The following is a 24,967-nucleotide window of genomic DNA, read 5'->3' as shown; positions in this document are numbered from 1 at the left end:
ACTTGATGGCGGTAGTCTGCTCCCACCGGCGGCGACTTCATACAACAGAATAAGAACCACAGCGACAGTCCTTCGTGTTTTGTTTTTATTTTTATTTGTGAGTAAGATTTTTACGTTGAATTCATACTTTTGTGAGAGTATGATACATTGTACATACCTTTAAGATGTTTACGTTACGCTGTCTGTTGTTAAAGCTTAACCTTTCCTTCCTGGAAAGTTAGCTCCGGTGGCTAACGCTTGCCAGTGTTAGCCAAGGTTTTGTGCGTCTTTTATATTTGTTCTGTATGTAATACATAAATTATAAGTACAACGCGCTGTCTAATTAGACTCAACATCTATTTTCTGCTAGTCTGGGTCTAAAACGGCACAGCTATGTATAATAAAGTGCTTTTGTGACGTTTTTAGGCTCATCCAAACCAAGGCATGTTAACTCCTGTGTGACCTGCAGCAGCTGCCTGTAAAGATGAATCGAGCTAAACCGACAACTGTGAGACGCCCCAGTACTGCTAAAACTTCAGGTTTGAGCCGTTAAGCAACAATGAGCCGTGCCTTCGTTGAACCCGGCGTAAACGTGACATCTGTCTGTCTCAGGTCATCCTCCACCAGGAGATTTTATCGCTCTGGGCTCAAAGAGCTCGGCTGCAGAACCCAAACCTCCTCCAGCCCTCCTGAAGCCAGCGTCCACAGGTTTACCTCCTGACCGTAAGAGAGAGCCCCCGTCTACCCTGCCACCCTCATCGGGTCTGTCCAACCTCACCAAGCGATCCAAATTATCCACCACCCCTCCTGTCAGTGCTCTGGGACGGCTGGCTGATGTTGCAGCAGTGGACAAGAGGGCTATATCACCCTCGATAAAGGAGCCATCAGTTGTACCTATTGAAGGTTAAACAACAGCTTTGTGTTTGTCACTCCTAGCAGTGACGTCCTTTATTGCAAACCTTTGTGTAACTCTGACAGATGGTTCTTTTCGCTACAGTGTCTCCGGTAGTTCTGCTGGACGAAATTGAAGCTGCAGAGTCGGAGGGAAATGATGATCACATCGAGGGGTTGTTATGTGGAGCCGTGAAACAGCTGAAAATGAACAGAGCCAAGCCTGACATCACTCTGTACCTAAGCCTCATGTTTCTGGCAAAAATCAAGCCAAATGTTTTTGCAACAGAAGGAATTATTGAGGTGAGACTTTCTGTCCGGTGGAGACGTCTGTAGTAGAATTACACACGTTTTATTTGATTTCGTTGTCACAATTTAAGCTGTAAAGTTATTACTGACGCCCGACAATGAAAACAAAAATTCTAATCTCATCTGAACTCAGTTTTGCAGATGGAATTAAACTCGGTTCTTTTTATTCTCAACATGTCTCACTCTCGTCTAAAGGCCTTGTGCAGCCTCCTGCGCCGCGACGCTTCGATCAACTTTAAGGCAAAAGGCAACAGCCTGGTGTCGGTCCTGGCGTGCAATCTGCTCATGGCGGCCTATGAAGAGGATGAGAACTGGCCTGAGATCTTTGTGAAAGTGAGAACATTCAGGAAATTAGCTGGAGCAACACAATGTGTCGATTAAGTGAGTTTTGGTACAAATGGTTCTTCTTTAGGTGTACATCGAGGACTCGCTGGGGGAGCGGATCTGGGTCGACAGCTGTCACTGTAAGAATTTTGTTGACAACATCCAGACAGCTTTTAGTACCAAGATGCCACCGAAGAGTATGCTGTTGCAGGCTGATACCGGTCGCACTGCTGGAGATCTCAGCGCAGGTGGAGCTTCACCTGAAGTTGCTGCGATTTGTTTAAAGTGCTTCAGTTTTAGACCATTGCTTGTTTTTTGTGTCTGATTTTCAGGCAACAGCCCTCATCCCTCCATCCCAGATGAAGACGACACTCAGACAGAGTTGTTAATAGCAGAAGAGAAGCTAAGTCCCGAGGATGAAGGGCAGGTTATGCCAAGGTAGAGTGTTCACAACATTTATTTTTTTGAAAGTTAACTTTCCTTTTTTCACGTTTGAAATAAATAGTTTTTCCTTGTTTGCTGCAGGTACGAGGAGCTAGCCGAGAGCGTGGAGGACTACGTGCTGGACGTCCTCAGGGATCAGTTGAACCGCAGGCAGCCGATGGACAACGTCTCTCGCAATTTGCTGCGTCTGCTCACAGCCACGTGCGGCTACAAAGAGGCACGCTACTTGGCTGTGCAGAGGCTGGAGATGTGGCTCCAGAACCCAAAGGTGAGGAGTCGGGTTTAGTGGAGGGGATGCTTTTCATTGTCACATCTTAGCTGTGCAAGAGCGTTCGTCAGAAGTTCGGAGACACAACTGGAGTGTCTGGCTTTGGCCCAGAAACCAGACGTGAAAGCTAACTAAACACCCGTTGGTGCAGGTGAGTTAGGACCCAAGTATTTTGTTTGGAAATGAAAATAAGCAACACTTTGTGATTAAATCTAATTATTAACCAGTTTTCTGTCCAGAACATGCAGAAATGATTAGTGCTAGCAATCTGGCTTCAGCTCAGATTTCATCTTTAATGTTAAAACCGTTGAACACGCTATGATCTTAATGCAGAGCAGCGGCTGACTTTACCAAACATTTTCTTACCTGCTTTGGGAGTGTGAAATCAGAAGGGGTATTATATTTTTGTCTGCTGTTCATGCGTGTCAAAGCGGTGGCTTCTGAGCGTCCTCACATACCTGAGACATAGCAGGTGAACAAAGACTTCTCAAACATCAAATTCCATTAAAGAACATTTAATGTGCAAAAAAAAAAAACTGTTTATAAAAACCTTTCAGAGAATTTTTACGTCGATTATTTTTCCAAACAATGCAACAAGAATTCTCATAGCATGGATAAAGACGAGGAGATTTTAAACTGAACACGTGCTAAATGTGATGAAAACACAAACTCGTTTGGATTTGAGTAAAAAAAACATTGAAATGGTGTTTGCATTACGCTTTATTCCCGTCACTGTAGTCTTCCTCAGGGCTTTGCCGCTGTTGGTGGCATCACTTTCTTCTCCGTTTATCAGCGGGCAGCCAATGACGGCGTTGCCCCCTGCTGCCCGCGCTCTCCTCACCGACGTCACAATCACGACCCAATCTCCTCTGTTCATGGTTCTGTGTTGACGTCTTCTTCTTTCTATGGCTTCCTTTATTAATCTTTTGTATTTTTGCTTTTCTGTGTTGATGATCGTTGTTCCGTCCCAGTCCATATATGGTTTTCCCTTGTTGCCTTCCTCTGTGACGGCTGATTTCTTTCTTGTACTTTCTGCTGCTTGTTTCGCTGCTCTTGTGTGTCTTTGACTTGCTTCTTTCTCACGCTCCTTTCTATGTTCTTTTGTTCTCGTGCTGAGTTGGCGTCCAGTTTCTCCTCCTGCTGAGTCTGCATGGGATTTAGTACGACTCCACACTTATGTCCTGCTGATATCTTTGGGTGTTCTAGTCTGTTACTGACTGTCACGTGTAGTTTTGTTGTGTTTTCTTATTGTTGCTGTTTTCTGTTGTGCCTTTTATGTATAAAAGGCTAATCACTGGTTTTGGTTCTTGTCTTTCTGGATTTCTGGTTCTTTGTTTAGTTAATTCTTTTCGTTTTGTTGTTGTTTGTTGTTTCCCTTTGTTTATTGCCCATGTCGGGTATCGGCAGGTTTTTAAAGTGTTTTGCAGGGATGTGTATTTTTGAAATTCTGGCGATACGATACATATCACGATACAGGGGAGACGATACGATGTATCACGATATATTGCGATACATTCAGTCAGACATCACAAGCAATATTTTTTTACTGAATTTATTGTAAGAATGTTCAATTAACAGTCCAAACTGATATGTAACGTGTTTAACATGAGGTATCTGAACCATGATGGAGGGTTTTACATTTCAATGGTGGAAACAAAACCTGTTACACACTGCTGCCAACTAGCAGGTGGCGATTGAATTGCACAAAACGAAAAGAAAATACACAAATGTTTGCATGTAAATTCTTTCAAGAATTAGATACACGGCTTTTGAATATCGATGTAATAATCACAGGGAAAAATATCACGATATATTGCCATATCGATATTTTCTTACATCCCTAGTGTTTTGTATATGTTGGTCCTCTTGTTTACAGTCTCGTTCCTCTGTTATTGTGTTTGCTCTGTGGTGTAATGTTCAAGGTGAAAACAACACTTTTTGCTGTGTTACAAAAGAACGGTAAAGCAGTTGGGTGAAACACACAGAATGAACGTACAAAAGATGAAATGACGTTTCCTCCTGCTTCCTGGTTGATTTTTCATGTTTTCATTCACCCACTGGAGTTAAAGAGCAAGTCACCCGTACCAGATTCTTACTCAACTCCCACTTCCTGTTTGAAAAATGCAACAAATGCTGTTGCCTAGCAGACCGAGAGGGTGGAGTCGCTAACAAATACACACACTCACGACGTTGTGACATCATATTGTACCATCTAACATCATAGGGTACCTCTTAGCCAATAGCGATGGCAGATTTCTATTCAAATGCAGTGCAGAGTTTTTACCTGACGACGGCGCATCGCTGACAGTTTTAGGCAGAATATTTAAATTTTAACTAAAATGCCGATTCATTTGTCTTCAGCACGATCAGACACTCATTTATATAGTTTATCGGCAAAAAAATGTTGATTTGGAGTGACTTGCTCTTTAAGTGTTGCTCCAGGAGTGAGTAGCTGCAGGTAAAACAATGCTTCGCTGTATATTTTTTTTGTCAACATCGGTAAAGTAAGGTTGGAGGTTTATCCCGTCTCTCCCCCGTTGTTGAGCGGCACTCAGTCAGGCAGCGCCAAGGGAGAGAGTGGAGCTGCTTCCTGAAACTGCAGAGCGAATATTGTGCAAACTAAATCACAGCGGAGGTACAAGAACCTGTAATTAACGGCATTAAATGGTATTTTCGTTAAAGCTCAATTAAGATAAATAAGACTTTACTGTCGCCCTGAGTCTTTCACACAGAATGTTTTTCTGCTCAACATCCGACTCCTTGAACCCAAACCAGGTCCGTCTAACCGACGTTGCTCTTTACAAGCTCTCCTCCTCCACCCGCTCCCCACCACACAACACTGCGCTGCAGCAGCAGCTGCTGGTGCTTTTGGCCACAGTAGCCTAGCTTGATGGCGTTCATCAACACGTGCAATAGCGGATGGTCGACAGGGTCAATATCTCTACAGTTTGCTGAGTTTCTATCACTTCCACCATATATGGTTTATATCACCTGTCACTAGTGTGCAGTAATTCTAAAACACACTGTGTGTGTTTGTGTTCAGCTGACCCGACCGGCTCAAGACCTCCTCATGTCGCTGTGCATGAACTGCAACACCCACGGGGCAGAGGACATGGAGGTGATCTCCAGCCTGATCAAGATCCGACTCAAACCCAAGGTCCTCCTCAACCACTACATGCTGTGTGTCAGGTGTGTGGAGTCCAGTTCTTGTGTCGCTGTGGAATTGGATTGTTTATTTACGCTTGTGGGTGCTGCCCTGCAGGGAGCTGCTGAATGCACACAGAGACAACCTGGGCACCATGGTGAAGCTGGTGATCTTTAATGAGCTGTCTAATGCCAGGAATCCCAACAACATGCAGGTTCTGCACACGGTCCTGCAGCACAACCCCGAGCAAGCACCAAAGGTCAAAACAACAACACGCACTGGAGTCTGTTTGGAAGCATTTCTTTGGAACGTTCCTCTCTAAAGTATGTTTTTCTCTTCCGTCTGCAGTTCTTGGCTATGGTGTTCCAGGATCTGCTGACCAATAAGGACGATTACTTGCGCGCCTCCCGAGCTCTACTGAGAGAGATCATCAAACAAACCAAACACGAGATCAACTTCCAGTCATTTTGTTTTGGTTTGATGCAGGAGAGGAAAGAGTCCAGCTACGTGGAGATGGAGTTCAAAGTAAACACAGGCGTAGAAACACGGCAGGTGTGGTTTACCTCACGTTATTCACGCAAGTGTCTCGTCTCACGCAGGAGCGCTTTGTGATCCAGGTGACGGATCTGCTCACCGTCTCCATGATGCTGGGCATCACCGCTCTAGTTAAAGAAGCTGGCATTGCATGGGACAAAGGAGAGAAGAAGAGTACGTGTTTGTTCTCGTGATGTCGTTAAGATGCTTGTTTGGGTTTGATGATTGTATTTCTGCGTGGTCCGGTAGATCTGGAGGTCCTGAGGTCGTTTCAGAATCAGATCGCTTCCATCCAGAGAGACGCCGTGTGGTGGCTGCACACTGTGGTTCCTACAATCAGCAAAATCACAGCAAAAGACTACGTTCACTGGTGAGTGTCGGCGGGGGTGGGGTTTGATTGCTGTCCCAGTGGTTCTGCTCTCTGATGTCTTTTGTGTCTTCAGCCTGCACAAAGTGCTTTTCACAGAGCAGCCGGAGACGTATTACAAGTGGGACAACTGGCCTCCTGAAAGCGACAGAAAGTAATTCTTATCCTTCTAGCTTTCTTTTCTCCCACTCCCTCCTCATGGATCTAATTCTGTTTGGCTTCTTCCAGTTTCTTCCTCCGTCTTTGTTCTGAAGTGCCTTTGCTTGAAGACACACTGATGCGCATCCTGGTCATCGGGCTGTCACGTGACCTGCCCCTCGGCCCAGCGGACGCCATGGAGCTGGCAGATCACCTGGTCAAACGAGCCGCCGCGGTTCAGTCCGACGGTGTGTGTGTGGAGGATCCTCTCCAGCTGTGACTGTTTATGACTACAGATGTTTATTTTACTATGTTTGGACGTTTCCTAAACGTTTTATCCATGTTTTATCTTTGTGAGTTCATTAAATGATGGAAGGAGGTTTGTTTTGTTTCCTGTTAAACAGACCTAGAGGTCCTGAAAGTGGAGAGGATCCAGCTCATTGACGCGGTGCTGAATCTGTGTATATACCACCACCCAGAGAACATCCAGCTGCCAGCAGGGTATGTCACCAGGCTCTTAAGAACACAGATGGCTCGTAACACACTAAAATTAACCAATGAATCCATCTTTAAGGTACCTACCACCAAATTTGGCAATATCCACTCTTTACTGGAAGGCGTGGCTTTTGTTGTTGGTGGTTGCTGCCTTTAATCCTCAGAAGATAGGTACAACGAGTATTTTTAAACAATATTAAAGGAAACTTAAGCCACAAATATGATAATATGATTATTTTTTTCTTCAGGCTTGTTTGCTTGGGACGGCTATCCCACCCTGAAAATGCTCATGGAGATGGTTATGACGAAGTAAGTCAAAGTTTTAAACGTTAACATTGTTTACACGAACGTCTAACAGACTCGTGTTGTCGTCGCAGTAACTACTCGTATCCGCCGTGTACCATCACCGACGACGACACAAAGACGGAGTTGATCAACAGGGAGCTTCAGATTTCCCAGAAGGAGAAACAGGAGATCCTGGCTTTTGAGAGCCACTTGGCTGCTGCCTCCACCAAACAGACCATCACAGAGAGCAACAGCCTGCTGCTGTCTCAGCTCACCAGCCTGGACCCGCAGTGAGAGCCACGCAGAAACCCGGCCTAGCTCTAGCAGCACATCAGTGAGCGTTCCCGCTAGTCACATGTTCTGTTTGTGTTCAGGGGTCCGCCGCGTCGGCCTCCTCCTCAGGTCCAGGAGCAGGTTAAAAGCCTCAACCAGTCGCTGCGTCTCGGTCACCTCCTCTGTCGCAGCCGCAGCCCAGACTTTCTTCTCAACATCATCCAGAGACAGGTGGTGATCCCGCTGGGCGTGTTGGTTAGGTTAATGTGCTAAAGCTAAAGCTCACACTCTTACAGAATTATAACCCTTGAAGTTTAAAGCTCAGAGAAGAAGAGAATGTTTTGAGTGTGTGTGGATCCTTTAGTCATTCCCTCTTCCACAGGCTTCCTCTCAGTCCATGCCTTGGTTGGCGGACTTGGTTCAGTCCAGTGAGGGGTCCTTGGATGTGCTTCCAGTGCAGTGCCTGTGTGAATTTCTTCTGCATGACGCTGCAGACGACAGCCTGCTTGCTGAGGACGATGAAGAGGGAGAGAGCAAAGAGCAGAGGGCCAGGAAGAAACAAGTATTTCTTTTTAGTTTTTATTTGCTTTTTGCCTCTGAAGAGTGTTTCGCGCTAACTAGGGCTCTGCGGGTTTCTTGCAGAGGCAACAAAAACAAAGGCAGCTGCTCGGGCGTCTCCAGGACCTCCTGTTGGGTCTGACAGCAGATGAACAGACAACGTGTGAAGTTCTGGATTACTTCCTGCGTCGTCTCAGTTCTTCTCAAGTGGCGTCAAGAGTGCTAGCCATGAAGGTGCTGTCGCACATGCAGGACACAGACAAACAGAAAGTAGCAGTGTTGTGTTTGTAGAAACGACACTGACTCAGATATGTTGCATGCTTTTGTGCAGGGCTTGTCACTGGTGCTCACCGAAGGAGGTTTGAAGGATGGCGAGGAACGAGACCAGCCCATGGAGGAGGACTCTGCAGATGCTGAACTCTTGCCGGGTTACCAGTGGCTGCTGCAGGACCTTCCGAAGCTGCCCCTGTTTGACAGCGTCAGAGGAATGACATCCACCGCCCTGCAGCAGGTCGGCCCGTCTCTGCAGCAACTCGATTTGTGTGTAAAATCTTTTATATTTGATCTTGAATCTGCTTTTCACAGGCCATTCACATGGAAACAGATCCTCAAACCATCAGTGCCTACCTCATCTACCTTTCCCAGCATGCACCGGTAGAAGAACAGGCCGCTCATAACGACCTTGCACTGGTAATCGCAGCAAGTCGCTAAGATTTTAGCAGCGCGGAGCGGTCCTGACAGATTATTTCTCCTCTCTCCTTTTTTGTCCTGAAGGACATCGCCCGGCTGATCGTGGAGCGTTCCACCATCATGAACAGTTTGTTTTCCAAACACTGCAGCAGGCCCGAGTCTGATGCCGTGCTCTCGGCTTTCCTCACCATCTTTTCTGCCTACATCAAGAGGATGAGGAAGACCAAGGAGGGCGAGGATCTGTACAGCTGGGTGAGCCCAGCCCAGATTAGCAGCAGTGTGTGAATAAACTCTTTTGTTTCTTGTGATTCAGACTCTCTGAACAAGCTTGGATTTTGGTTTTCCAGTCGGAGTCTCAGGACCAAGTGTTTCTGCGTTGGACAACAGGGGAAACCGCTACGATGCACATTCTTGTGGTCCACGCCATGGTCATCTTGCTGACGCTGGGGCCACCTAAAGGTATTCCAGTTCCCATTAGAGTTAGCGTGGTTCAAGAAGCTGGGAGTACATGTTTGCCACTCTGCGTTTTCACAGGGGAGAGTGACTTCTATGCCCTCCTGGATATTTGGTTTCCTGAGAAGAAACCTCTGCCGACCGCCTTCCTGGTCGACACGTCAGAGGAGGCTCTTCTGCTACCCGACTGGTTGAAGCTGAGGATGATCCGGTCAGAGGTCTCTCGATTGGTAGACGCAGGTATGATTTCGTGCAAAGGACCCAAAAAGTACCTGTCATGGCTTTAGTTTTTGTTAATGGGCTAATGAACGTGTTTCCTTCAGCTCTACATGATCTGGAGCCTCAGCAGCTGCTGCTGTTCGTTCAGTCCTTCGGTATTCCCGTCTCCAGCATGAGTAAACTTCTGCAGTACCTGGACCAGGCTGTCTCTCATGATCCAGACGCCCTGGAGCAAAATATCATGGACAAGCGTAAGATAGACCTGATTTGAGTTTTGTTTAAAGGCATTAGCATAGCTCCCTTCAGCAGAATAACCCGCTCGTCCTCTGCTACAGACTACATGGCTCACTTGGTTGAGGTGCAGCATGAGCGAGGAGCCACAGGGGGGCATACTTTCCATGCTTTACTCAGCTCCTCTCTTCCTCCTCTCAAAGGTCAGTGACTTGCTGAGTTTCAGTTAGTGAGTTGATTTTTTTTTATTTGTGTGTCTACTCTGAGACGGCGCAGGGCTTTAATGAACAGTAGATGGTTTTAACATTTGTTTTACGCAAATACGTTTCTGACAGACTCACCGGAGACAAACAAAGCCAAAGTTCCGCTGGAGGCACCTCATGGCTCAGTGAAGATGAGAGCAGCCACTCAGCTTCCTGCAGTGGGACCTGAAGATGATCTCACTGGCATGTTGCTTCAAGTAATGCCTTCTGTTCTGCCTCATTTCTCCTTTTTAAGTTGAGCATCCCCAAACTTTCTATTTTTTTTTAAATTCACCGCTGTTCGTTTATTGTCCCAGATCTTCCCCCCAAAAGCGGACCCTCGCTGGCACGGCCCTCCCCCCAGTCAGCTGTCTCTGGCGCTGCAGCAGGCCTTGGCCAGAGAGCTGATGCGGGCCAAGCAGGGCCAGTTCCAGCAGAGGGCTCTGGCCTTCTGTCTCTTGCAGGCCATCGCTGCTCTGCTAACATCTGCCCATGCAGGACCTATTGTCATGTCGATGCACCGCTGCCACGCTCTCTCCTGCCCTCTGATGCGCCAGCTACACCTCTACCAGGTGAGCAGCCAGCTCATAATAGCTTATTGTGCTTCATTAAGCCTCTTTGTTTAACCTTTCATTCTTTCCAGCGACTTGTATCCCAGGATGTGGCGTTCTCTTCGCTTTTCCTCAAAGTCATTGTCGAGATGTTGAGGTGGTTGGACAGCCCAGCTGTGGAGGGAGGACCACTGAAGACGCTGCTCAAGTCTTTTGCTGGTCAGAGCACCGTTAAACACCGACACAGTGATGGTGAGCCTCCCACAGTTTGTCTCCTGTGATTGGTGTATTTCTGCATGAGTAACAAGTAATGTGTGTGCGTGTGTGTGTGTGTGTGTGTGTGTGTGTGTGTGTGCTGCAGTGCGTACAGGTTTCATCCACCTGGCTGAGGCTTTGGTGTATGGTAGAGACTCAGAGGTGCCACTAAGAGCCGTCATATCGATGCTGAAAGCTGGGGAGAGATGCAACGCAGAAGCTGAGCTCATCAGCAAAGGTATCAGTGGAGCTGAAGGAAATCTCAAATTTTAACGCACGCACGCACGCACACACGCACGCACACACACAGTTCGTGATGGATTTTTTTCTTGTCACATTTCATTTTTAAAATAATGATAAATAAACATTCTATTCTCCATGTTGTCGTTCTTTTATAAAACACAGAAACGGTTTTGTTACCTGTTATTAACGCTACAGTTTCGCCGACGGCTGCCGGCTTCTTCAGGCTGACGCTGATGGTGGCGCGTCACTTCCTTCTCCATTCATCTGCGGGCAGTGGCTGCTCTCATCTGCTGCCCGCAGATAAACGGAGAAGGAAGTGACGCGCCAGCGTCAGCCTGAAGAAGCCGGCAGCCGTCGGCGAAACTGTAGCGTCAATAACAGGTAACAAAACCGTTTCTGTGTTTTATAAAAGAACGACAACATGGAATTAGAAATAACGCACAGCAAGAACACACCTAAGATGTTCAACATTCTATTCTATTTAATTTCCAATAATACAATTAATATATATAGAGGTGTGTTTCCCAACCCTGGTCCTCAGGGTCTCTGCTCCTCAGGAGGACATCAAGTGCTGCAGATGCCTGTTAATCACTCGTTCACTGAAGTCAGGTGTGTGGCAGCAGGGCAACACTGGCGTTTAAAAGGGCAACATGGAAAACAAGCAGGACAGTGGTCCTTGAGGACCAGGGTTGGGAAACATTGATTTAGATTACCACAGTAACATATTACAAGGAAATAAATAATTGCACTTAAAGTAGGAACTTTTCACCCGAGGCGTTCCAAACGCATACCTTCCTTCTGCTCTGAACCTGACCTAGTCACCTGCTTGTGCCTAATGGTTCGGCCCTAATCTAACGTCTCTAGGGGGCTTGCTGAAGAGGCAGTGGTCATGAGGTTCTGGACTTTAGTCTCTGACACACTCTTGGTTGTTTAAGTGTTCTAGAGGATGAATCAGTTCTCCACTACCACACTGCATATGGGAATAACGAGCGCTACTACAGCCGAAGCTTTAAAATCCGAGAAAGTTTCTCCAAATGAATTAACTAGAAGTCTGCGGGACTCTCTGGAAGGGTGAGCAGAGCTGGACAGCACTTGTTTCAGTTGGAGGAGGTCCTCCGGCGGTGCTGGCCCGTGACTTATAAGTCACAGACGCTCGTCGAGCTCCTGTCCACAGCTCTTCAGTGTCCTGTTCACTTGTGTGCTGTCAAAAGTGAGATGTGCTGAGAATTGTGACCGTGTGTGAGACGATGCTCTGATGGGAGGCTTTTCTTGATGGATTTTGTTACGTCTGCGATGTTCTCAGTGAGTTACGTATAAAATGTCTGCGCACCTGCATGAGTCGGGGTGTTAATTACAATCTGTCAATATACGTGACGGCCTTCGGATTTTTCCCTCACCCTAAAAAAACAAACAAAAAACGTTAAATATGGAAACTATCTGGTTAACACAAGCCCTGAGATGTATATCTCTTTATAAACATATAAACCTTATGAGGTTTGAAGAGTCCCGCAGTTACAAAGACAAAAGCAGTTTTATTGGATATTAAATGAAACGGATGGAAGTGCCGTAACCCTGTTTAGCTCCGACTGAGCTGAGCTGTTACCCAGAGTCCACTGCTGTTGTTTCAGTGTTACGAGGGCTGATGGAGGTCAGGTCACCGCATCTGGAGGAGCTGCTGTCCCTGCTGATGACCGTTGGTACTCAGAACGGGACGGCCGGCCCTGTTGCCATGGTGATATCTTTGCTCCTTAAGGAAAGTGAGGAGCGAGCAGTGAAAAAGGAAGTAGATGCAAAGAGGTGAGAGTTGTGTTTGAACTCGCGTGGAAAACGCTGATGGATCTGAAATGAACAGATACAGATCCACCTTTCTAACAAAGTAACCCTTCAGGTTTTTTTTCCTCCAGCGGCTCTGAGGTAGCAAAATCAGGACTGAACTCTGGGATGCTGGTGGACTGGCTGGAGCATCTGGACCCTGAGGTTACTGCCGTTTGCTCCGACCTTCAGCAGAAGCTGCTCTTCGCTCTCAACAAGGTGAGACGAGTGTTGGGTCCTTTTACTTGCCGCCGCGGGGATTTCCTCTCTCTTACAGTTTGGTGTTTGCTTCAGGCTCGAGGCACCCCCGCCTACAGACCGTATCTTCTGGCTTTGCTTACTCATCAGTCTAACTGGTCCACTCTGCTGCAGTGCATCAGCGCTCTTCTCGCCAAACACCGAGATTACAAGTACGTGATTTCACTTAAAAAATAAAAATAAAAACCCGAAAATTTCCTTATGGTTCGAATTTCTGATCACTTTCTTTTAATAGACTAGATCCATCATCAGCTCTGGACTTCCTCTGGGCGTGTAGCCACATTCCTCGCATCTGGCAGGGCCGTGACCAGAAGATCCCTCAAGTACGATCTCAGCTTTGGGTTCTCCCTACTGAGTTTCTTCATCTCTAATAAAATCACATCAAAGAAAGTTATATTTGCAGATCAAATGGGTCTTTTTAATTTTTTTTTTTTTACACATGTAGAAGAAAACGGAGAAGTTTGTCCTTCGACTGAGCTCAGAGGAGCTCATCAGCCTGGTGGACCTGATCTTGTCTGAGTCGGAGCTCAACAGTTCGGCTAAAGAAGGTAAAAGCTGCCTGGACCAGGCCTCCTGTTCCCTCATCCAGTCCAGACTGCCCCTCCTTCACTCCTACTGCGATGGAGCTCTGGATAACATCAAGAAAGTATCAGAATACCTCATCAACTGCACCAAGAAGTGGGAGGACAGGTAAATAGGTTAAGGCACTTATTGTTGTCAGCTGCAGGATTTGATTCTGCTCTTGTGCTCTTCAGTACAGCGGTTGTCATTCTGGTCGAACAGCTGGAATTAAAGTAGATGTTTGCACACATTCTTATATCTAAGCACCTCACTCCTGCAGCCTGAGACAGGAAACTCCTCTAAAGAATTAAGTTGAGGTTCATTTAAAACAACCGGATGAACGAGAAGAGCCAACAATAAAACTTTCTTCCATGCATGATCAGGTTTGGCTTTAGCATGTGTGCGAAGTAGAGAATACAGAAGCTAATGAACGTGTTGCAAGCCCTTCTGCTAGGGCTGCTCAATTAATCGAATTTTAATCACGATTACGATCTGAGTTTTGAACGATTATAAAAACAAAACAAGCCGATTATTTGCTCCTCCCACTCACGCTGCCCCGAGTTGCAAATGAAGCGCTCCTTACTTAGCGACTTTGACGCTATTTCCAACAGCTTCTCAGACCCCCTTCTTGACTTTTTAAATCTTAAAAGTACCTGGCGAACACCTGAGAAACATCTCTAGTAACCCTTAGCTACTTTCTGGATAACTGTCGTCGACATTTCCTGCAGGTTAGCTAAACACTCCGCCTGCGCTCCGGACCGTTCTTCACATCATTAGGAAAGGGAATGATGTTGTGATGTGTCAGTCGCTAAAGACAGCTCTCAGAGCCGGCTCCCTGTTGGAGTAACCAGAGTGAGTGACACACACCGTACCTGCGGACTCCTGAGCCGCTAAAAACGGCTAAATGTGCACGTGCAGCTTGCCCCTGATTGCTGTGAGACCGGGTTGGGGGGTGGGGGGTGCAGCTGTGGTTGGGACAATTATTAAATAAACTGATGGACTTGTAAATAAATAGTTTATAAATAAGGTAGAAATAAGTTCCTCACGCTGATAAATAATAACTAATCTCTCTGAGGACACGGTGCTAGTGCACTCTCCTACAGCACCTTGACACGACTCAATAAATGTTATGCAACATGTTGTGAACATCAATTTATTTGCATTTATTTGTTATAAATGCCACTGTATAATTCTTGCTGTCAGTATTTGCAAGATATTGGTATTTGGGTCTGTACTGGTTAGACTTACACGAGTTAAACCAAGGTCTATAGCCCTTGGGTCATAGACTATGAGCTATAAGTATATTGGTCTTTTTATACTGGGAATCAGGAGTTATTTTAGTGATCATCTTGTTTCTTATTTATTTTTGTCCTGATTGTGCCCTGAGCAGTTTTATGACTGAATAAAAATAAATAAAATCAACATAAATTGAAAAATCGTCCTAAATAATCGAGATCTCAATTTCAGTCACCATAATCGTGATTATTGTTTTTGCCATAACTGAGCAGCCCTACCTTCTGCAATAAGAAAATAAAACATGTACCAGTTTTACACTCAGCTGCACATCTGGATCTTCAGTGACCCTCAGTCCTGCAGGTGTGTTGGAGAAGGTTGCTTTTATTTTCAGAAATGGTGTGCTGTCTGTTTCCCATGACATATCCCAAATGTTGTTTTGTTTCTTGTTGTGTTGACGGACTCCGGCTAAAACGCACCAGGCGAACTTCTCAGACTTCCACTGTCACCCACAGCGCTGGACCCGGGAAAACCCGATAATGAGGTCTATTGGTGTGAAATTAAAACCAGCAGAAGGCGTCTGTGCTCTGATCTCTTTAAAAGCTCAGTGAATTATAATGAAGGCAAGAGGATTAAGGCTGAAGCTCTAAACTTGCCTGTGTTGTGACTTCCTGCTCTGACTGAGCTGTCAGAGATCAGGGTGCAACTCTTTGTGGAGCCCAACCCTCCTTTCATGAATGCATCTCTGCTTATTAAACCACCCTAATGAGGAAACTTTGGCCAAGGTCAGGCAAAATTAGCTTCAGAATTACAGCATTTTAAGCTTTCTGGTAAAACGACCGCGAGTGGAACCATGGCAGGATAAAAACGCGCAGAAAGTAAAAGGTTCTGGCCTCCTGTTGAATAAACATCCCAGTTAAGCTCTCTCACAGCGAGCGCTCGCTGTCAGATAAGCTGCTGTTTATTCCAATTACACTCAAACTATTGAACAAGCAGCCAACTCTTTGCTCTTGTTCAAGGTCGCTCTGATTTGCTTAAAAGCATAACTGTAAGAACCTCTTCATTTTCTAGAGTCTGACAAGAGCCTTAAGCAGTAAGAGGATTTTAAAAAGCTGCACCGACTTCAATGCAAATACCACTGAATTACATTATATCTGTAGTTTGTACTAGTGAACTTTAATTATTGGTTTTGTGGACAAAAACAATAGAGGATAGCTTTGTTGTGCCATAAACTCTGATTAAACATCAGTTTTTATAATATTTAGTTTGAAAAATGACTAAAAATCTACTTTGATCCCATCAGTAAAGCCAGCTTAGGAGGATTGAGTTTAACAACGCCAGCGGATCGGCTAGCTGCTGTGAATGAAAAACCTCTTATTGTTAAGCTTATTGTGTTAGCGTTAAGATAACATATCACATGCTTATTTTTGTCTTTGTCTCACAGTCCAATGAGTATGCGGTGCCAGAACCTGCTGCTGCAGATTTATCTGCACTTTCCAGAAGTCATCCAGCATGTCACCCTGCCATCAGGAACTTTCAGCAGTGGAGGGGCTGCAGACGGCAGCAGCTGCAAGGTGATGGTGCCCAACCTGCTCCACGCTGCACTGATCCCTCAGTAAACTTGTTACTGTCTGAGTAGCAGACAGGGTCTAGCAGGACCATTTCTAAACATCTTAGCTATCCTCAAAAACAAGCAGCAGCGGATGTCGTTCAGTCCACTACTACTAAAAAGTGAGGATTATTGGTATCAGCATCTTACTGAAATACCGATACTGACTAGCCCTTAATTTTAAATACCAATATAAGCCTATAGAGCTCCGGGAGTTGACGTCGCTTCTCCCGGCATGCAACAGTTCAAATCGAACGGCGCCATCTTGGCAGGCAGAAGCCCGCGGCGCAGCCAGATTATTTGTTAGTCAGAAACCTCGATCAGACGGGAAATATGGTAGATTCCTGTTTTGCCCCAGGATGCAGAACAGACACGGACGACATAAGGAATGAGCCGTCTACAGGATTCCCCAAGATCCAGAGCGCCGCAAACGTTGGATCATTGTAATAAAACGCGCTAGTGACCGGATAAAATGAAACTGTGGGATCCCGAGAGTAAAGGTTTTCGCTTATGCTGCGACCACTTCATATCAGGTACTTAAACCAACGTTTCCTCGACTGTGTATGGTATTTATTTTAAATGTTTTTATTACGTTTCTTAGTGGGCTTCCTAAACTTATTTTGGCGTGGCTTTTTCTGTCTTATTACTCATAGCAGCAAGTAAACATCACGTAAAACGTTGCCTCGTGATTTCTGCGTGCTGCCGTTTCCGTGTTTTATGATCACAGCAATTAACCGGCTAAGCTGTATTTAACTTTTAAGCAATGGTTGATCAATTGTCAGATCACACATAAAAAGCACTTTGGATTGCTATTATCTGTCTCACCGAGACAGATCTCAGACAGATCCTGAGACGCTCCTGCCTGACATATTTACTTTATTCACGGAAAAAATCAGACTGGTGATTTCTCTTGGCGTTCAGTTTATACATTCAAACAGCGCAGCACTCTATTTAAACTACTTACATGTAAATCTGTTATTTGTGTTTTTGCTTAATTAGTTTTATAAACTATAAATGTCAGGGCATCTCAAATCCGGTAAGAAGTCCGCTCCGACAGCTTCTGGCGTTTTAAAAAGTATCCCAGGGGCACGGTAGGGGTCGGAGATGTTTAATCTATTTAATTTCTGACGATATAAAACCATTTCTTCGGTTTTAAAGTATGGAGTAAACTCCGACGGAGTAAAATGCAAGCCGCTCCCGTTCCTTTTGTTTACCTTTGTTGCCTGCCAACATGGCGTCTACTCTCTGAGAGTCACGTGACGTCCGGAGCTCTATACCAATACCCCCCCCCCCCCCCACACACACACACACACACAAAAGCCCCTGAATAACTCAATAATTGTAGGTAGCTAACATCACATATCACCCATCATTCATTCTCAAATTTTAAACATTATCTTTGCAAAGTAGGACAAGTTGGCCAGTTGTACCAAACACAACACATCTGGAGCACTAAACCTCACATCTGTCACATTTTAACATTTTGAGTGAGAGGAGAAGAAGCTGAGGAGTCTGGTGTATAAGATGTGCATGGACGTATTAAAAGAGCTCAAGCTGATAATTTCCTATATTTAACGCTAATATTGGCCAATAATATCCGACATCCCTAGCGAGAAAATATGTTGGCATCTTTTTCATCATTTGGGGCAACATTGGTTAAAAGGATTGTTGTAATAAAAATATAAAATAATAATGTAAAAGTAATAGTAAATAAAGTTTAGCTTTTTATTCAAGTATTTTTACGACTTTCTGTTTAGGTACTTTTTCTGGGGTGATTTGAGTTTTTGCATCAGAAGGATACTAAAATGTTCTGTAACCATTCCAAGTAGCTTGGATCACTGATTTGCTCTGAGCGGCAGTCATGAACTGAATCCCAAACACAGACCGATCAGTTACTACAACAATCCCCATCATCCGTCTCATGACCGAGTTCTCACTGCATCTATCTCTCCCTCAGCTCGACGTCCTGGTCCACCGCCTCGTCACACTGCTCGCTGACGTCGGAGACTCCAAGTCTGCTGAAGGTCGTGTGTCTGATGCTAATCTGGCCTGTAGGAAGCTCGCGGTTTCACACCCAGTTCTGTTACTCAGGTAGGTTCAAACTTAGGACAGATCAGGGCTGAACGCTCTAGCAAAAATTGCGATTTCAGTTCGATTCACGATTTTCTTCAAACAAAGGTACAACACTAGCCTGCCAAGCCACCCCGTATATTAATTAAATATAAAGTTCTAGAGCAGGGGTGTCAAACTCAAACTCACACGGGGCCGAAATGAAACTCTGGGACGGAGTCGAGGGCCAAACTTAATATTTTTTGAAAAAGTGACTGCAAATTTGCACATTTTCTTTATCAACATATATGCAATTTTGAACCTTTCAATTTGGAAACAAACATATTTCTGCATTAACACTGAATGTGGAATAACCAAATTACACACGAGCACGTCAGTTTTAAATAAAAGGCATCAGTGGTATTCATTACTTGTGGTATAATCAGCATTTTAAAATCTATTCAGGATTTATGTTTTCTTGTTTATTCATTTTTCTTATTTTTTATTCTCCTTTCTTTCTCCTGTAATACGCGTCATCGCTGCTGTGACGTCTAGCTTTCCCCACTGAGGAACAATAAAGGGATTTTCTATTCTATTCATCTATCTGCAGCCTTTCCACTTCCTGTTTACTGTAGGTTAAATCTTTTCTCACGATCCAACAACAAAATAAAAATATCATTTTATCTTAAATGAAAATACAACATCTCACCTGTTAACTTTCATGTTTTGGAGCAGGAAAAGAGCATAAAACCAACATATTTAAAGCTCAGTTTGCTCCACTGGTTTACTGTGATGCTCACCTGTTCCAGCCAGATACCTGCATCATGGGGTTGATCTGAGCTGAGGAGGAGACTCCTGTTGTTTTGTTCACCTTCATCATAATAATGACAACATTAGATGACAACAGGTGCTCACATAGGTTTGTGCTGCTGAACATGTCTGAGCAGCTTGACCACGTTGTTGTGTGTCGGGGGGAAACACAACCACAGAGTCGTGCTGGTTTGAGCGTGTCGCTGTTCGCTGGAGTTATATCGGCTCTGTCTGGACGTTAGCTGGAAAACTTTCTCTTTCAGTCGTGAACACATTACTGAGCAGCTAGAATCTCCGTTTCTGGGCTTCAACATCAGAAAATAGCTGAGTGAACTCGGCGCTGAGTGAGAGGAGTGTTTGTCCGAGACAGCGTAGCTGCAGACACCGGCAGCAGGCGCTGAAAAACACAGAGGGGGCGCGTCGGCTCCGCGCTAACGCCGCAAAGCGTCATGGGAGTTGAAGTCTTTGCGGTAAAATCGGCCAGCGGGCCAGTTTTAATATATTTTTGATATTTATCTCGCGGGCCACATAAAAATGCTCGGCCTTGAGTCTGACATACAGTTGTGGTCAGAAGTTTACATACACTTGTAAAAAATATAATATAATGGCTCTACTGAGTGTCCCGTTATTTCTAAAACTCTGATTTTTCTCTGATAGAGTGATTGGAACAGATACTTCTTTGTCACAAAAACATTCATGAAGTTTGGTTCTTTAATGTCTTTATTATGGGTTAACAGAGAAAAGTGATCGCATATGCTGGGTCACAAATATACATACAGCAGTGCTAATATTTGGTTACATGTCCCTTAGCCATTTTCACTTCAATTAGGCGCTTTTGGTAGCCATCCACAAGCTTCTGGCAAGCTTCTGGTTGAATCTTTGACCACTCCTCTTGACAGAATTGGTGAAGTTCAGTTAAATTTGATGGCTTTCTGACATGGACTTGTTTCTTCAGCACTGTCCACATGTTTTCAGTGGGGTTTAAGTCAGCACTTTGGGAAGGCCATTCTAAAACCCTTATTCTAGCCTGATTTAGCCATTCCTTTACCACTTTTGATGTGTGTTTGGGGTCATTGTCCTGTTGGAACACCCAACTGCGCCCAAGACCCAACCTTCGTGCTGATGATTTGAGGTTATGTTGAAGAATGTGAAGGTAATCCTCCTTCTTCATTATCCCATTTACTCTCTGTAAAGCACCAGTTCCATTGGCAGCAAAACAGCCCCACAGCATAATATTCCCACCACCATGCTTGACTGTAGGCATGGTGTTCTTGGGGTTAAAGGCCTCACCTTTTCTCCTCCAAACATATTGCTGGGCATTGTGGCCAAACAGCTCGATTTTCGTTTCGTCTGACCACAGAACTTTCCTCCAGAAGGTCTTATCTTTGTCCATGTGATCAGCAGCAAACTTCAGTCGAGCCTTAAGGTGCCGCTTTTGGAGCAAGGGCTTCCTTCTTGCACGGCAGCCTCTCAGTCCATGGAGATGCAAAACACGTTTGACTGTGGACAATGACACCTGTGTTTCAGCAGCTTCTAATTCTTGGCAGATCTGCTTTTGGGTGATTCTTGGTTCACTCTTTACCCTCCTGACCAATTTTCTCTCAGCAGCAGGTGATAGCTTGCGTTTTCTTCCTGATCTTGGCAGTGATGAAACAGTGCCATGCACCTTATACTTACAAACAATTGTTTGCACTGTTGCTCTTGGGACCTGCAGCTGCTTTGAAATGGCCCCAAGTGACTTTCCTGACTTGTTCAAGTCAATAATTTGCTTTTTCAGATCCATGCTGAGCTCCTTTGACTTTCCCATTGTAGCGTTTGTATCCAATGAGCTCTATTTACCTGGCCTAAGAGAAGTCACCAGCTGTAGTCACTCATAATCACTCACAAGAAGTTAAGAGGTCATGCTATGAAGCTCAGTTCACTGACACGTTTCTAAGTCACCAAAATTGCTAGTTCATGTTGCTGTATGTATATTTGTGACCCAGCAAATGTGATCACTTTTCTCTGTTAACCCATAATAAAGACATTAAAGAACCCAACTTCATGAATGTTTTTTGTGACAAAGAAGTATCTGTTCCAATCACTCTATCAGAGAAAAATCAGAGTTTTAGAAATAACGGGACACTCAGTAGAGCCATTATATTATATTTTTTACAAGTGTATGTGTTCTAGAATCTTATTTAGTACAACAAATCAATCACATTAATATTTACTTTCTAATCATCAGTTAAAGATATGAATATTTTCTCCCATTATTATATTTATATCTTTTTATTTTTTAATGTGCTTGTGAAGAAACTTGTGATTTTTAACTAGAGAGGTGCTTTATAAAATAAAATCATCTTGTTCTACTCCAAAAATGCATGGAGGAAATCTGAAGGTTGAAATAACTTTCAAATGTTTTACATAACAAATAATGCACAGTTTTCCCTGCACTACCAAGGCAGGCCGGCTGCACAGCTTTTGAAGCCTTCTGATAGTTTTTCCTCACTAACACTCCGCTGTAAAGCCTAGTTCATGCTGCCATCAGCTCCATGTGTTAAAAAAAAGTTGACGCAACAGACCCTGGATCAGTCAGAACCGCTAAAAAAACCCTCAGCTTTGACAGTCACGTGATCGTGCTGTTTGAAATCGCAATTTCGGTCCAAAAACGATAGATCGCTCAGCCCTAGTACAGATTAGGCTTCAGTTCTTAAATAACTTCATCCAAACCACAACGTTTGCTTTTTTTAGGTTTATTTGAACAATGGCGGCACAAAAAAATCTAAAAAGCAGACCTAAACCGAATATAACACACACACACACACACACACAGTGCGTTTGCTAGATCTTTAGTTTAATGCCAGCTTGCTCTTTTCCTTTCCCCCTTCCAGACACCTTCCCATGATTGCAGGACTCCTCCACGGCCGGGTTCACCTAAACATGCAGGAGTTCAGGCAGCAGAACCACATGACCTTCTTTAGCAACGTGCTTGCCATCTTGGAGCTTCTGCAGCCGCTGGTTTTCTTCAGTGACCACCAGAGGGCGCTTCAAGACTGCCTCCTGTCTGTCATGAAAGTCCTTCAGGTGCTCACTGGGATTCGAACGCAGTCAGGGATTTCAAAATGTAGCAGCTTGTTTTAATCAGCCATGAATGAAAGTTTGATGTGATTATGCGTGTTTTATTTCGTAGAACTTCCAGAGGAGTCGTTCTCCACTCATCTTCATCAACAAGTTTCTGCAGTTCACTCAAAACTACATCACACACGACGCAGCAGCGGCTATTCCGTACCTGCAAAAGCATTCTGATATCTTACAGTGAGTCAAAGCTGCGTCTCGAAGATAGAATTTCACCATCCCACGTCTTCAAAGGGTCATTCCTTGTATGATTTAATGAAAAAAGAAACAATTTTGTTTATTTTATTTAATTATTTATTTTTCTTCTTCAGGAATTTGTGTGCAGAGAACCCGGACCTGGTCCAGCTGAAGTCTCTGCTTGCTGGTCTCACTTTGCCAGTGAAACGCTCTTCTGCGGAGGTTACAACAGAAGAGCGAGGTGGTGAGCACACACGTGGAGCTGTTAACTTTTATTCCTCTGTGCAGATTTTAAAACCCTCTCCTGTTAAGATGTGATGAACTTTTACAGCAATGAAGCTAAAAAGCTATTCCGTAGCACCCACCCGTGTGCTGTGTGGAGCAGAGTTTCTACTCCAGCTTTAACTAAACATTTGGCTCTGTTTTTTTTTGCAGATGATTTGTCTGCTGGCTCCCTGCCTCTGGTCAACATATCTGCGTCGTTTTCTCTGAGCGCTGCCGACATGGCGTTGTACTCGAAGAAGATGTCAAAAGGAGAAGCAGTGGAGGGTGACCTGCTGCAGCGGTTTATCCGGGATTTGAACTCTTTTATCTGTAATGACTAATAACGCTGACTTTGCCCCATCTGCTGTAGATGTGTTGGAGGTGTTGACAGAAGTGGATGAGAAGTCAAGGAGGAGCCCAGAAATCATCCAGTACTTCACGGTGAGTCATGAGCCAGAGTCGGGCAGAGTGCATGTTGGCGTGTAGCGCGTTATTCACCGAGCTGCTCTGCCTTCTGTAGAACGATCTGCAGAGACTCATGACTTCATCTGAGGAGCTGAGTCGGAACATGGCCTTCAGCCTGGCCCTGCGCTGCATCCAGAACAATCCCCGGTAGCTTTAGCACAGACGTACCACTCACTGCTGGTTACTGTAGTTCTCTTGTCAGTTTATCTATTTATTTTCGTTGCAGCCTGGCTACAGACTTCCTGCCGACTTTCATGTACTGTATGGGTAGCGGGAACTTTGACGTGGTGCAGACTGCTCTGAGGAATCTTCCAGAATATTCTCTTCTCTGTCAGGGTAAGATAGTTCTTATAAGTCACTGTTTTTAAAATCTGTCATGACTCCACATGACGTGGGTGCTTTAACAAGACTAAAGTGTGTCGTAATTCTGACTCATCCAAGCTCCGATGTTTGTCTCTCCAGAACACGCTGATATTTTACTCCACAAGGCGTTTCTGGTCGGCATCTACGGACAAATCGACACCAGTTCAGTGATCTCAGAGTCCATGAAGGTTCTCCACATGGAGGCAACTACGTAACAGCATCTCCGCGTCTGACGGAAAATACTGAAAATTCCCTTTGTATTCCTGGCATCTGTTCATTCTCTTTTAGTGAAACGCATCCTGTAATCCCTACAGATTAAGAATTTCACCCATTAAAAAACAGTCGAAAGCTTTATCAGAACTGGTAACACTTCCTGGATGTTGTGGTGTTTGAACCAGAACTCGTCTAAAGAAAAGGAGATTTTTTTTAATTATTATGACACATTATGATTGATGCAAGAAAAAATGAAGCAAAGCCCCAAAACGTATTAGTTTGACTGATTAATTTGCTTATTTAAATGTTTCTGTTCAAATCTACATAAATTAGAAAGCATTGTCAAAATAAATAAAATAAGTAACTATTCAAATTAAAAAATTGGAAACACAGATTTGAACATAGAGATTAGTTTGCATTTCTGCTGCCAGCAAACGCATCATTACAGTAATTCTGCTCTTCTGTTTGGCGTAAAGTCAAAAATAAACAATAAGTTCATTACAGCTAAATGTTAGACCAGACCACACCTCAGCTGCATGGTGCAGCAGGTCTTGATTACTAAACATTTTGAAGAAATAAATTCCAAATTCCAGGATAAAATTCCCTAAAATCCTGGAGTTTTCTTGTAAGCCACCTTATTGGAACAAAAATCAATGAAATTTTGGTTAATTTCTCATTAGCCCCCTGGGTTTACCTGGCTAACAAAGAATATCGTTACATCAGTTTAATATTGAAACAGTAAAAAAACTCACAGGAACCCATAATTAGCTTTCTGAATAATATTTCTGCTCCTCAAATATGATTGTGAGCAAAACGTGAAACAGCTAAAGGTTTCATTTGGGTCCAATAACTCCTGGCTTGTGATTAAACCGAAAGGTCTGTCATGTGTGTGCCCCCGCGCTTCACTCCACAAGCAAATTAAAGGCGTGATGGAAACCATTTTTCCATGAAAGTGTGAGTTTTTTTTCTGAGTGCAAGTGGCTTCAACTGCAAACGTCTTGATGGAGTCGATGAAATAAGCTAAAAAATGTGCAGGCGTGCTGGTGAGCACGGAAAGTGGATGTCTCCATTGATGGTAAACTAACCATGGTGATAATTGTGCGATCACTCAGACCAAAGGCTTGTTTGGAGATGGGATGCGG

The 24,967-nt window shown here is 44.5% G+C and overlaps 1 protein-coding gene across 2 annotated transcripts; it reads left to right on the top strand.

Annotated features, from left to right (window-relative positions):
- Positions 1–23,966, top strand: ints1 (integrator complex subunit 1). 2 transcript variants are annotated; one of them, XM_015948618.3, is made up of 48 exons: positions 1–97; positions 406–518; positions 592–882; positions 977–1,173; positions 1,375–1,512; positions 1,592–1,751; positions 1,836–1,941; positions 2,029–2,215; positions 5,259–5,404; positions 5,478–5,619; positions 5,709–5,885; positions 5,960–6,068; positions 6,144–6,264; positions 6,338–6,415; positions 6,490–6,647; positions 6,804–6,900; positions 6,974–7,065; positions 7,143–7,203; positions 7,272–7,469; positions 7,554–7,683; positions 7,835–8,014; positions 8,095–8,244; positions 8,342–8,521; positions 8,596–8,700; positions 8,785–8,952; positions 9,048–9,159; positions 9,235–9,393; positions 9,477–9,623; positions 9,708–9,806; positions 9,939–10,063; positions 10,163–10,417; positions 10,489–10,648; positions 10,758–10,889; positions 12,523–12,691; positions 12,799–12,925; positions 13,001–13,116; positions 13,200–13,287; positions 13,410–13,654; positions 16,203–16,332; positions 18,325–18,458; positions 22,100–22,292; positions 22,399–22,523; positions 22,655–22,761; positions 22,956–23,069; positions 23,155–23,225; positions 23,305–23,396; positions 23,476–23,585; positions 23,712–23,966. In XM_015948618.3, exons 2-48 carry the CDS (start codon positions 464–466, stop codon positions 23,825–23,827), a joined length of 6,552 nt encoding a protein of 2,183 aa, XP_015804104.3. In that variant the 5' UTR covers positions 1–97; positions 406–463; the 3' UTR covers positions 23,828–23,966. The 2 variants fall into 2 exon arrangements, with proteins under 2 accessions (XP_015804104.3, XP_015804103.3); XM_015948617.3 differs by having other exon boundaries at positions 22,655–22,764.
- Positions 23,967–24,967: the final 1,001 nt, after the last annotated feature.

Source organism: Nothobranchius furzeri, chromosome 5 (genome assembly GCF_043380555.1).
Source record: "Nothobranchius furzeri strain GRZ-AD chromosome 5, NfurGRZ-RIMD1, whole genome shotgun sequence".
NCBI classification, from domain to species: Eukaryota; Metazoa; Chordata; class Actinopteri; order Cyprinodontiformes; family Nothobranchiidae; genus Nothobranchius; species Nothobranchius furzeri.
The sequence above is the reverse complement of the archived record's forward strand: the minus strand, read 5'-3'. Positions and strand labels throughout refer to the sequence as shown.